Source organism: Penicillium arizonense, assembly GCF_001773325.1.
Source record: "Penicillium arizonense strain CBS 141311 chromosome Unknown PENARI_contig009, whole genome shotgun sequence".
Lineage (NCBI taxonomy): Eukaryota > Fungi > Ascomycota > Eurotiomycetes > Eurotiales > Aspergillaceae > Penicillium > Penicillium arizonense.
Window position 1 is genome coordinate 463515 of NW_019173286.1, and position 13295 is coordinate 476809.

Here is a 13295-nt window from a genome sequence, read left to right on the forward strand (position 1 = left end):
TACCCTCTTCCCATCGATCGTGTCGACATCATGGCAGGCAACGCGAGGCATGGCCTCCGTTCGAGTACGTCGCAAGGCTGCCCGTATGGCCCTATCTCCCAATGTCTCTAGGCAATCTATGCCTCCACCGGACAAGCCCCGTTCTTCAAGATCACGCGCCGGACCTTTTGCCTCGATGAATCAGACTGAAGCACGAATTCGGGACACTCCACGAGCACGATCCCAGGCGGCCCTTAAACGTTCAGGGGAGGAAGGCAAGGCGGAAAAGAAGGATAGCCCACTTTATAAGGCGTTGAAGATGCAAACGATGCTGTCACCAATCAATTACGGCAAGCGTGCTGCCGTCAAGGCCAAGCTTGCCAGTCTGGACAGTTTCGACCACTTCCCTCTCCTCCCAGCAGTGCGACAATCGATCTTCCTTCAAGCTCTGCCTGGTCTCTCCGATATCCAGCCTACGCCGATCCAACGGCTCGCGATCCCCGAGCTCCTTAAAGAAGAGCCTAGGAAAAGGCGTCACGCAAAGAAGACGGATGAAGAAGAATACCCTTACGACCAGTACCTTTTGGCAGCGGAGACCGGTTCAGGCAAAACCCTTGCATACTTGCTCCCAGTCATCGATGCTGTCAAGCGTGCTGAGGCTCGTGAGAAGGAGGAAGACAAGGCCATTGAAGAGCAAAAGGCACGGGAGCGAGAGGAGAGAATGAAGAACAAGTCATTCGATCTGGAGCCTGAGGAGCCGCCTATGACGAATGCCGCTCGTCCGCGTGCCATCATTCTTGTCCCAACTTCTGAACTGGTTTCTCAGGTCGGAGCCAAACTCAAGGAATTGGCACACGCAGTCAAGTACCGCTCCGGTGCCATCGCAGCAACCTTCACCCCTCGTCGGATTTCAAACGCCATCCTCCACCCAAACGGCATCGACATTCTTGTTTCAACCCCGCATCTCCTAGGTTCTATTGCGAAAACGAATCCCAATATCCTCAGCCGAGTCACTCACCTCGTTCTCGATGAAGCCGATTCTCTGATGGACAAGTCCTTCATCCCAACAACCACCGAGATCATCTCCAAGGTCACTCCGTCCCTCAAGAAACTGATTCTTTGCTCGGCCACCATTCCCCGCAGTCTTGACAACCAGTTGCGCAAGCGCTACCCCGATATCAAACGACTGACGACTCCCAACCTCCACGCCATTCCTCGTCGCGTGCAGCTGGGTGTCGTAGACATCGACAAGGAGCCGTACCGCGGCAACCGAGACCTCGCTTGTGCCGATGTCATCTGGTCTATCGGAAAGGCAGGCGAGAGATCCGATCAAACGGAGACATGGGGACCCCTCAACGCATACATGGACCCGAAGATCAAGAAGATCATCGTATTCGTCAACGAGCGCAAGGAAGCAGACGACGTCGCCAACTTCCTCCGAACAAAGGGTATCGATGCCGTTTCTCTGTCCCGTGACACCGACTCCCGAAAGCAAGAAGAAACCCTCGCCGAGTTCACCGAGGTGAAACTCCCTCCAACCGCCGAGGAGATCATGCTCCAAAAGAAGAACGCCCGCGCCTCCAAGAGCATTCCCTTTGAACTTCCTGAGCGCAAAGAACCCATCCGCAAGCTTGCCGACACCAAGGTTCTCGTCACCACCGACATCGCCTCCCGTGGTATCGACACCCTAGCCGTCAAGACAGTAGTCCTCTACCACGTGCCCCACACAACCATCGACTTCATCCACAGACTGGGTCGTCTCGGCCGTATGGGCAAGCGTGGCCGTGGTGTCGTCTTGGTAGGCAAGAAGGACCGCAAGGACGTTGTCCGCGAAGTCCGCGAGGGTATGTACCGTGGACAGGCGCTGATCTAGATCCACATATGCATATATGTCTACCTCATTGTATAAATTTTGTATCATAGATGGCGTTAATTTGAGGTTTTGATTTTTGGGAACTGGAAAACGACTATACCCATTGTCATTGTCATTGCAATAGTCGGATCATTGGAAGTCTGTACGATATGCAATCATATATAACGAGCTAATTCATTCTCTTGTCGATATTGAAAGTTGATTCCAGTTGTAGACTCAGCAATAGCGTCTTTTCTAGTCGTCTTTCACACAGGTACCTCCTTCGCCAGCTTTCGCCAGAAGTCACATCTCTTCTTCAACTGATCCAGCTTTACATTCTCAAAACCATCATCCACAATAACAAATTCCTTTTTGGTGCGCTGTAGCTCCGGTACGCCAGGCTGCGAAGCATTCGTCACCTTGTGGGCATTTGGATCACCAGTCTGGAAGAAACTCGAGAAAGCCCCAGCATAGCCTTCGTACACGACGGGGTTAGTCTGTTGAACAGCATTGATACGATTCCACTAAGATCAATCAAGTCAGCCTGTGCATCCAAACAAACACATATCCAAACGGAAACAGAAAGGAATAGGAACACACATAGATAGTATCGCTCCCATGCGTCGCCGGCGAAATAGTATACTCCCCAAGATACCCATTTCTACTAGCAGCCGAAGCAATCCAATAAGCCGGACAAGCCAGCACAACATCCCGATAAACCAACCCAGCCCTAACAAGGGAAGTATTATACTGCGCAATCGTCTCCGTACTCCCAACAGCTGGGTAATAAACAGACTCGACTTGTTTGATCTGCTTCGCTGATAACCCAGGTACAAATCCAGTAAGCCAGCTTTGGAAACTTTCAATTGAGGAATTGAATCCATTCACTGAGACTGCACTGTCAAGACCTGACGGTACGAAGTTCTGTCCCTCGTGGCTGTTGTACATACCCCAGACGAACTCCGTATTCAGGGAGTCGCTATTGACAGCTTCTGTGAGCGTCTCGGTGAGGAAGGTCCCGTCTATCACTGGGGCCCAGGTGTAGGAGCTCGTTGTCCAAGTGTGGCTTGCGGCAATGACGAGGTTTGCGTCGCGGATTGTTTGCACGTCTACGGATTTGAGGCAGGAGATTGTTTCATGGTCATTTTTGAAGCCGGCACAGCCTGTCAAGTTGACGAATTGGGTGTAAATTGCCTCTGCTTGCGGTGCGTCGTAGTCATAAGTCTTCGGCCAGAAGGGTGAGCTAGCAAGGGCTTTGGAGAAAAGCTTCGGCTGGCGGTTTCGTCCATTTGCGAGAACTTGGGCAACGACCGAGCCTGCACCAGCTGACTGGCCCCAGATTGTTACATTCTTGGGATCGCCGCCGAAATTATGGATGTGGCTTTGCACCCATTTCAGGACGTATTGTTGGTCCAGTAGGCCCGGGTTTAGATCTGAAGTCGATGATTCCTTGATTGCTTTTCCGGGTAAGAAGCCAAAGGCATTGACGCGATAGTTTGAATAAATCACGACGTAGTCATTGAGACTGCTCACGTTCAGAATTGGGAATGAGGATGGTGGCATGGTGAAAGCGGCGCTGCCTTGGATGAAGGCTCCACCGTAGAATACGACCAGTACTGGTCTTTTTGTTTTCTTGGATAGATCCCATGGCCGTGAGAACAGGCCTAGATACAGACAATCTTCGCTTCCGTTGACTGTGCGCTGGGGGCACATGTCGAAGTCTTGGTTTGTGTCATAGCTGCCTCCGATGATCTTCTGTGGAGGTTGAGGCGCGCGGAAACGGTTCTCGCCTGCTGGTGGTGAAGCAAATGGGATCTTGCGGAAATATGAGAGGTTGTATGTGCTGTCATATTGGCCCTGGAAGGCTCCGTAGTCGAGATTCACTAGAGGATTGTCGTATGCGGCGCTGGCGGTGGTACCCAGGCCGATGAGAGGGAGAATGAGCGAGGATAGTCTCATTTTCAAGGTCAGCAGGCTCTGGTATTCTTGCTATTATTCCATGCCATCTGACATCGGTTTTCTCCGGGCTGTAGGCCATATATAGTCTGTCTGGGCAAGGGGAAACAATCATCTCACTGGGCAAGAGAATCAGGTTCGGCAGAGAAAGCTCCGGAAGTCCCTGCATTCTTGTCAAGAAACCCCAGCCGTTTCCAAACAGACGATGTGAAAAAGACAGTATGGGGACAGCTCATTGGTGCAGTTATTGTTCATGCTGCCCGATGAGACGAAATGCGGGGGGACAGCAGTGGCCTTGTTCGTTCGGTGTTGAACATCCCGATACATCTGCAGTGCTGAATAACATAGATTATAGCTATTGAATAGTACATGTCCCAGATATGTTCATAGTCAACGCCTCCACCGGAGTCCCATGCAAACAACCCTCAACCAACTTGCAATCCTGAAAATGCATCCTTATAAGAAATCCAAACAACTAATTCAATCGCAGTCACGCTATATATAGTACTCGGGGGAATTGTCTCCCCAAAACGCCGTTCCTCGTGAACCAAAACTCCGTCTTTCCTCTTCTCATCGTGGATCCAATGCCTTCCTTTACATAGTCATGCGAAGTTCTCTAGTGCGACGCCGACTTGCCCGAGCATCGCGACGAGACTCGTTCGTGTCGCTCGTCTCTGCTTCGGGGGTATTTGTATCTGACAGTTCTGGGGTTGGGGTGATTCCAAAACTGACACCCCGTCCTCGGCGACTGACGCGGGATTGTGCGTCAGGGGACAAGAAACGATGGACGGTGCGGTGATCCATAACTCGATCTTCGCCATCGGGGCTTTTGTCGGTGTATGGCCATTGGAATCCGTACAGCTTGGAATGGCGCTCGCAGCGAGGGCATTCCCGTCGTGTCAGGTACGAGTTGGACTGAACGAACCAATTATCACAGGTCTGACACTCCACCCAGCGATCGTATCTCTGAGCAAGCAGTCTGGAGGTCTTAGTGTAGTCTCCGGGAACTCGGGCAATCTGCGATTCGGTCTCGACAGAGTCAACAATGAATCGACGCCTGCTCCACTTTTTCCGGGTTTTGGGTTTTTCGGCAGCCGAGGGTGTTTCATCTAGTTCAAGGGATTCCGATAAGTCTAGCTGTTCTTCCTTTGGGGGTGTGTCCTTGGGAGGAGTCATGAGGGCGAGCTGACCTTCGGCTGAGGTTTCGGCATGATTTTTGCCGTTTAATGTTGCGGATTCTGTCTGGTTTGACTCTCCGGTCTCCTCTGTCTTAATCTTCATTCCGATGTCATCGACGGTTGTCGCGGTGGTTGACGTTGACGAACGGTGAGACTCTTCGGCGTTAGACTCGGGAGATTCGCAATCTGCGTGAAGGGGGGCCTGCGAGCTCCGGGCCTGCCTTGTATCGCCTGAAGCAGCCATGTTTGGCTGTTCCGATTCTGTGGCTAGTGGTGGGAGTGGTGAATCAATTGGTGTTGGCACTGGGGATAGGTCTGTGAGCTCCTGCCTCAATTTGGACGCCTGAGGTATGGCTCCTGTCAAAATAGGAGTTGGAGCGAGTTCAGTGTCCGGGGTAGTGACAAGGTCTGTCTCGGATGTTGAGGCTGATTCACCAGCGAGCTCAGAAACGGAGATCTCTTTTCGCAATTTAGACATTTGTCGCTGAAATTTGGCTCGCTTTCGCGGAGTAGAGCAAGACACGGTCGAAGAAGTATCGGAGTCCACTTCAGAGCTGCGCCGGCGTTTCCTGCTCCCCATACTGTCTTCGACCGGAGAGGCTTCAGTCGACACGGGACTTGATTCTTTGCTGTTCTGGTCCGAATCAGCTTGGGGAGACCAGCCATTGCGAACAGCCCGTTCGCAGGTGAAGCACAGACATTCGCAGTTATCAATGCCAAAATAATCCTCTCCGTAAGAAACCGTGATCTCTTCTCCCTCGTAGATGTCGCGCATGGCCAGAACAGACATGCCTTCGTTTCCACGCGTTGCCAGGCTCCCGTTTGCATCACAGTCGTGATTGGCAAAGCGAGCAGGGCCCAAGAAGAAAGACGGGGTTTTACGCCGACTCGACATCACAATACTGAAGTCTTTGCGGGTCAGTCCAAGATCCATCTCCTCTTCACGGGTCATAGACACGAGTGTTCCACTCAGGTATTTGATCTCTTCGCCCTTTTTGATGAACCTGCGAGCGCAGATCGCGGCTTCATGTTGCGTGATAATGTATCGGTTGGTGGTGGTGACCTCGAACGGGCAGTCTGGGAGATACATCTGGATGTATTTGCGGAGATGTCGACGAAACCATTCTTTTTCGCGGGGACTGGGGAGATTCGTCAGGTATTTCTTAAGTCCTGATATCTCCAGCAGCTGGCGCTCGGCACTTGTGATATCTCTATCGACAATAACATCGTGGAGAAGAATGCGCCCAATATCGTCGTCGTGGATACCGCGGGCAGGATTGTACTTGGTGCGATTCTTGCGTGTAGTGGTCCAAAAGTAAGCCTATGAGAGGCTTGCGTCAGTCAACAGAGTTCTTTGTTGCATTGTGGGCAAAGGGCGTACGTGATCCACCAGCGCATCTGTTGCGACATCGTCATAGCTGGCCAGTTTGGCCAGGGTCAGGCGCTCGCGACGTTCAGCCGCTGGCGAGCTGTTACGCGCTCTCCTTGGAGGCATAATTGGCGTAGCAAATAGAGAAAAACCGCTAAAAACCAAAGCGGCAGAAAGGAAGTGGTATCATGGAATGCAGAACGTGTGCAAAGGGCGGTTGAACAGCGGAGGCCAGCGGAGACCTGCCGAAGATCCAAGGAAGGGAGAAAGGGTTCGGGGAATGCTGTCAGATTCAAAGCGAGGATGATAAAAATGAGTGACTGAAGGAAATTAGAGTGAAGTTGTCGCCATTGAGTCCAAGGGAAGAGGCCCTCTCGCAACGAGGCTTAGTTTTAGGGGCGGAACCAACGCTCGGTAGTGAGACCTGGCCGCCTTTCCCTTGCCCTTCCCCTCCGGTTTTGTGACAATAGGTCAACAAGGTTAAGGATATATATGTTTTATTAAGTCCCTTGCCTTGGCTGCCTGCAATTACGCGCTCGAGCTACATTGTACCTGTATGCACGGAGCGTCACGCCTCTATGCTGCATCACGCGAATCGTCAGGGCGCTGACTCCAACTGTCTTCTTAATGATAACCCATTCTTGTATTTGGTTGATATTAGACAGAGCTATGTATTATTAAGATGCAAATGCCAGATGCCATATACCACATCTAAGAAAAAAGTAATGGGAAGTTCTCGGTATTAAGTCTGCCATTCCTTCGTGCTGAACATATATAGTCCGCGTGTACCTTAGACCTCATATAAAACCACTTACTCACTGATGTGGATTTGAAATTGCGTTTGCGCAAAGGGGACTAATTACGCAAAAGAAAACAGCAGATCTCATAGGTCTACGAGTAAAACGAAGGATAAGGCATGCCATAAGTCATAGGCCGTGAGTCCTTTCACACCGGCACCTTTATATGATCTGTATGACTGAGCCCAGACACCCAAAAATGAGCAAAGGAAGAGGTGACAAAGGAGAAGCCGAAATACCGCGAAAGCAATGCATGAAATGGTATACTCGCTTCGAGGCTCTCATCTCCGTGGCACTGTGTACACATTTATGACCCCTGTTGTAGGATGCTTATCAGCAAGGTCGTTTTACCCAGACTACTTGGCCAGTTGCATATCAAATATTACATTCTTCTCTCAATGCGCAAAATAGAAGACTAAACATCCCAATGATGGAATAATAGCAGCACTAACGTTAGACGTAGCAACTTGGATTTGTATAGAGTCAGATAGGCTCGGATAAACTTACTGTCCGGGGAAACCTCCCTCCGACCGCGAGAACAAATTGTGGACGAAGCAACAACGACAGATCAAGCAGCCACAATGATTCAACTAAAGGTACGGACCTATACCTCTTAATTGAGAATATGAAACTGACAGACTGCATGCTAGACACTATTAAATTGCATTGACAACTCCGGCGCCTCGATCGTCGAGTGCGTGAACGTGCTCAAGAAGAAGCGGCCCGCGACAATCGGTCAGTCTCCGCGGCACCCGATCCAGCATGGAATACAGAAGAAATGGACAGAAAGGCTAACATCAATGGCGCAATAGGTGATCGGATAGTCGTCGTCGTCCAGAAGCAGAGATCCGCAGGTTCCGAAGCCACGACCGCCGCTGCGCTTGCGAACAAGGTCCGCCGTGGTGATATCCGACATGCCGTTGTTGTTCGCGTGAAGAAGGAATTGCAGCGCCCTGATGGCTCCCTCGTCCGATTCGGTGATAATGCTTGTGTGTTGGTCAACAAGTCCGGAGACCCCATTGGGACAAGAATGAACGGTTAGTGTTTCTGGGAGTTTAGAACTAAGCCCATGTCTACATTTTGGATACTGACGTTTATACAGGAGTCGTCGGCCAGGAGCTACGGAACAAGCAGTGGTCCAAGATCTTGTCGTTGGCACCGGTGCACGTGTAAGATCCACACGAGATTCTACATTTGTTGGAGAGCGCTGTATTCTTTTTCCTTTGGCAGAATGTTTCATTTCAATTCTATGTATCAATAGCAACCCGCATCATACCAAAGTTCCGTTCGAAGTCAGTATATGCTTTTTAGATTGCCGATCGCCAAACTCCTGTATGCATCTTCACTCGGAAAAAAATCGCAGAAATAAAAAACTAATAAAGGGTATCGGGGATCGCGTAGACCGTATCGTAAGAGGTTATCACATGTAGACATTACCGCATGCACAACAGACGTAGTAGAGTTTCTGAGTGAGAGTAGTGACATGGTCAGCGCATAGTCTCCTTGGATATCAGAGCAGGATCGGGTCTCACCATTCCGGTTTCAGCAGATCGTTGTTGGGACTGGAAAAAAACGGCTTCGGTTTCACCGCAACTCGGGCAAAGCTTGTTGGCACGAGGAAGCTGCAATCGAGGAGAAATCGTACGTTAGCCACTGAACGCCCAGTAATTATCAAAGTAGCCGGCGCTGAGCCAGGAGTCGGTATCCGAGGAGTTCAAGCTGTCGGTGTTGTCCGCAACACGCGCCTCATCAGGGTCCGGGCCGCAGGCAGAACATGTGATTTCCTCGCCGCATAGGGTACAGAAACCAGGGAGACAAACCGTGGGATCGGAGCCAACATCCTGGGTGACACCGGCAGTATCGCCGACTTGGCTGTGGAGCTTGTTCTGGTAGACGCAGTAGGAGGAAGCGGGCTCGCCGACATGACAAGTTCGGCAGGTGAACATCAGCTGGTTGGTCACGCGGTCTTCCTTGGGGTACAACAAGTTGGAGCTATGGAGAGTATTAATGAGTTTCCTTTTACATGCGCTACGTGAGATATAGCTCAGAAAAAACATACCATTCGCGACAGAACTTGAAATGGATCTGGTCGGCTTGCTTGGTCTCGCCACCGGCGGAGGGCGAAGGGCTGGACATCTTGGAACGGGATGTGTCCGGATTCAGGTTGAAGCTTCGAGATAGAGGGTCACGAGGGGGATGAGTGAACAGAATGTAACCGAAATGCAGCAAGACCTAAAGTGATATAAAAGACTGTCAACTCGTTGGCGTCGATTGGCCGAGACACGCTAACCTTATTTGGGAATAGGCTCAGCTGCCGCAACCAATTATTAATCCGGCAGAATCGGATCTATTCATTGTATTGAGAGAAAGTTTGCTTATAGCATTCAAATCTGATATTTAGTATTCATTCCGATATATATTTCATTTGAGGTATGCTCTACGGTCAGCCGGCCACTTCTTAAAGGCCAAAACTCTAGATACTTCGGCCATATAGTTGGCGGAGAGACGAAGGCGGTAGCACATTACAGTCAAAAAGAGCTTAGCGCGTGCTTAGTTTGCGCAGTTTGCACTCGTGCATCATATCCCCCGCAGTTTCCTACAGTAGCTCCTCCGCGCAAGCTTCAATACAAACACTTCTCCCCTATAGAACCCGGTTTTTGACAATGGTGCGGCTGTTTGATTGTTTTGCCCTGAATACACAGCTGATTGTATGTATAGGCCGACACAGGACTTCCAGCAGGATGGGAAGTTCGCCATTCGAACTCCAAGAACCTTCCCTATTACTTCAACCCCTCCACAAAGGAATCTCGCTGGGAACCACCTGCTGAGACAGATACCGAGAAGCTGAAAGTCTACATGGCGCAAAACCACACCCCCGTATCTCGCCCTGATGCCTCAGGCGAAGGCGAGGGCAAGATTCGCTGCAGCCACTTGCTCGTCAAGCACCGCGACAGCCGTCGCCCAAGCAGCTGGAAGGAGGCAGAAATTACCCGCACGAAGGAGGAGGCAATTGAGATCCTGAAGGCCCATGAGCAGCGAATCCAGTCCGGAGAGACCAGCCTTGGCGACCTTGCAGTCTCCGAGTCCGACTGCAGCAGTGCTCGCAAGAAGGGAGACCTGTGAGTGTTTACGTGTGTCCTCGTTATAATACCTGATACTAACGACCTGAAGTGGCTTCTTTGGCCGCAGCGAGATGCAGAAGGAGTTCGAAGATGCCGCTTTCGCCTTGCAGCCTGGCCAGGTCAGCGGTATCGTGGAGACAGCTTCTGGAGTGCATCTCATCGAACGGTATGCTTTGTATTTGAATTAACACTGTACGACTATCTGGGAACTAATCTATGACTTCACAGTGTCCAATAAACCCGTTCCTCTGCTCATTCCTCGATTTAGTTTGTGGGCAGGCGAAAAATTTCTAATCGCATCTATGCCTTGATGACCCTTGGTCGCACTTCTTGGGAAAATTTTGAACAGAAAATAAACTACGAAAATGAAATCACGTCTTTGTCCCTCTTTGTTTACCGAAGATGCCTTTTCGGATAGGAACTATTAAAAAGCAACGTTACAATAGTCCCTTGTGGAGAGCAGCTGTTGTGTCTTCAAGAAGAGCAAGTCAATAAAGAACAATAGCAGGATCGCTGAGGTACTGGACTCAACATGTAACTGTATGGCTCCACACTTTGCAATCATGTATTCATCGGGATTGGTACATGAGCTGAATCACAATACAATGAATGACCCTGATAACGATTGTGGACTATCTTTTCCAGAGCCAGCTTTCATAAAGCCCATTTTCTTTGAGCACTGTATATCTCAACAAAGGCATATTCCAGGCGCGGTATAAATCAAAATAATTCTCCGACGCCTTGAGACAATAGGAAACAATAAGATATAGACATAAGATATAAGTCCTTTTACACTCCAGCCATTTTTAAAACTACAAACCGAGGCACATGAAAATGGGCAAAAAAACGGTGAGAAAAGCGAGGCTAAAGTAGGACGGAAAATTGAATGAAACGATACAGGTTACTTCAAGGCTGTCGTGTAGAGACTGTCCATTACTTTATCAATAGCACTGTATACACATTCATGACCCCCTGTTGTAAGACAATAGGACAAGGCCTTGTTTATTAGCCAAGTGCGGTAACAATAGGGGAACGATGGAGGAACAATGCTATTCAGGTACTGAGACTATCTGAGCACATCGAGGTTGAAAATCCTAAAGGGGACGACAGTCAATTAAGATTCCCTTTTGGGACCCTAAATTTACCAGCAACATCGTTTTATGACTCTTATGACTTCCCAGTGTCATCCGTTTATCCATATTTCCAACTCCCTGCTTGCTTGTGTTCTTCTGATCTACATCAAACATCCCATCGAACCCATGTCTCCTGACTTCGAGACCCTTAGAAACAAGCGCTTCATGATGCTCAGTTTCAACAATAACAAGTCGATCCTCGACTACCAGTTCAACGAACTGGACTTTGCTCTGCCCCCTTGGCTTCAGGCCCCTCCTCAGGTGCGCAATGCGCTCGCCGACCTCCGCACCAACGTCCTGGTCACCATCACCCTGATGAAGCAACTCATGATCATCCGCAACAACCGCTTTTTCGAGACCTGTCCCATCAAATCCGGCCTCATGTACCAGCTGCACGTCAGCTCCGTCAAGCGCCTTCTCGAGTGGAAGGAGAACTGGAACCAGGTCGACCCCACCCTCTCTATCTCGGTCAAAATCCCCCGCGAGGCTCTGCGCTTTTGTGTCGACGAGTTTGCCTATGCTAGATTCACCACTGAATACACCAGCCAGGTCCACATCTTGATGTCGGGAGCCTTTCAGCAGTGGCGTGCAGCACGCCATGCTACCGATCACCTCGCCTGCCGCCTCATGAATGCCCACGAGCAAGAGTACCGCGAGTGGCGCAAGTGGTTTGATGGCGAGTTCACTACACACATGTGGGAATGGGAGACCTGCCTAAAGAGCCTGATTTTGCCCTCCTGGGAGGAGATTATTGATGACCTCTTTTTGATGATCAATGATCGCGTGGAGGACGCCGAAGAGCTTGCCGACACTTTCTACATCCGCGGTCCTCCTTCCCCACATCTTTGATAACAACTTCCAACAATAACTTCTTTTGTCCATGATGCACACACGGTCTGTGGCTCACGAATCTGACGGAAATAGAGTTACTGGCCCGGAAATTTCACCATCGGTTCGACTGGCTAGGTGCGCATGGACACAGGTACACACAAATGAAGTTTCTGGGATAGGAATGCTGTTGTACCGTACAGTTTTGATTCTTTTTTTGATTCTTTTTTCCTTTGTTCTCTTTTTGATTTCTGTTATGGGAAAATAACGTTGACGACATTTATGGAGAGTCAGTGTTTCACCAATCTGATTTGAAATAAACAAACATACATGACTTTCCATTTCCCACTAGGTGCCACTTATTCGAAGCCAGTGAATCAAATTTATTCATAATAGCAGACTTCCTGTCCGTTTATTCAACATACATTTTGCACCGTCAACGTAAATGTGCAATTATTGGGATGCCTCCCCCGGTCACGTGCGGCGACAACCCTAGTTCGGATGGACCAGAAACAAAGGCGGGCTCTACTTTATCATTGTTCACAACACTCAAGAGGGCGAAGAAAAAAAATGACGATGCCACAGCCTGTAAGAAGTCATTGTGCTATTTGTGGAGCCATCTCAGCTCCTTTCCACTGTCTTTCAATATTCCACCTTCCCTCTCATCATCCCAATCGCCCCAATGAATGAGAGCTACGAATGTCTTTAAATCCCCGCCTGGAAGCACACCCACAAAGGAATAGAGGCTCCTCTAACCTAACTCTGAAGTATATTAATTCTAACTGGAAGAACTAGTGCGAACCAGCTACAGTACTAAATCAGCAGAAATAGCTTAAACCAATCTACCGACCCCAATGTGCATCTTCTGGGCGCACAAATACACAATATGCGGCTGTATCTGGGACGAAGGCCCATCAAAATGCTCAGACAGGAGCCAATGCTTAGGCCAAAGAATGATCAGGCTATACAACCACATGGCACCATGCGCAGATTGCTGGAAAGAGGCGACAGGCGGCTAGCCAATGAAGAACGTCACCGAGCGGACCGAAGAGAACAGAAAAGAATAAATGCTAAAGATGGC

The 13295-nt window shown here is 49.8% G+C and overlaps 6 protein-coding genes across 6 annotated transcripts; 3 read left to right on the forward strand and 3 right to left on the reverse strand.

Moving 5' to 3' along the window:
* Positions 1–49: 49 nt before the first annotated feature.
* mrh4 (ATP-dependent RNA helicase MRH4) lies at positions 50–1852 on the forward strand (the record flags this gene model as incomplete). Its single annotated transcript, XM_022631845.1, has 1 exon — positions 50–1852. The coding sequence occupies one exon, from the start codon at positions 50–52 to the stop codon at positions 1850–1852; it is 1803 nt and encodes a 600-aa protein (XP_022488403.1).
* Positions 1853–2097: 245 nt separating this feature from the next.
* On the reverse strand, positions 2098–3790 carry PENARI_c009G10437 (putative carboxylesterase; the record flags this gene model as incomplete). The annotated part of the gene is made up of 2 exons (XM_022632023.1): positions 2098–2355; positions 2432–3790. 2 exons carry the CDS (start codon positions 3788–3790, stop codon positions 2098–2100), a joined length of 1617 nt encoding a protein of 538 aa, XP_022488071.1.
* Positions 3791–4381: 591 nt separating this feature from the next.
* PENARI_c009G03231 (SET domain-containing protein) lies at positions 4382–6460 on the reverse strand (the record flags this gene model as incomplete). Its single annotated transcript, XM_022631801.1, has 2 exons — positions 4382–6286; positions 6347–6460. The coding sequence occupies 2 exons, from the start codon at positions 6458–6460 to the stop codon at positions 4382–4384; spliced, it is 2019 nt and encodes a 672-aa protein (XP_022488205.1).
* A 1252-nt stretch (positions 6461–7712) lies between these two features.
* PENARI_c009G07076 (mitochondrial 54S ribosomal protein uL14m) lies at positions 7713–8304 on the forward strand (the record flags this gene model as incomplete). Its single annotated transcript, XM_022631909.1, has 4 exons — positions 7713–7727; positions 7782–7866; positions 7944–8168; positions 8234–8304. The coding sequence occupies 4 exons, from the start codon at positions 7713–7715 to the stop codon at positions 8302–8304; spliced, it is 396 nt and encodes a 131-aa protein (XP_022488169.1).
* A 473-nt stretch (positions 8305–8777) lies between these two features.
* PENARI_c009G12131 (DNA-directed RNA polymerase II core subunit RPB9) lies at positions 8778–9267 on the reverse strand (the record flags this gene model as incomplete). Its single annotated transcript, XM_022632071.1, has 2 exons — positions 8778–9123; positions 9191–9267. The coding sequence occupies 2 exons, from the start codon at positions 9265–9267 to the stop codon at positions 8778–8780; spliced, it is 423 nt and encodes a 140-aa protein (XP_022488131.1).
* Positions 9268–11512: 2245 nt separating this feature from the next.
* PENARI_c009G00746 (uncharacterized protein) lies at positions 11513–12235 on the forward strand (the record flags this gene model as incomplete). The annotated part of the gene is made up of 1 exon (XM_022631723.1): positions 11513–12235. The coding sequence occupies one exon, from the start codon at positions 11513–11515 to the stop codon at positions 12233–12235; it is 723 nt and encodes a 240-aa protein (XP_022488112.1).
* Between the last annotated feature and the right edge of the window lie 1060 nt (positions 12236–13295).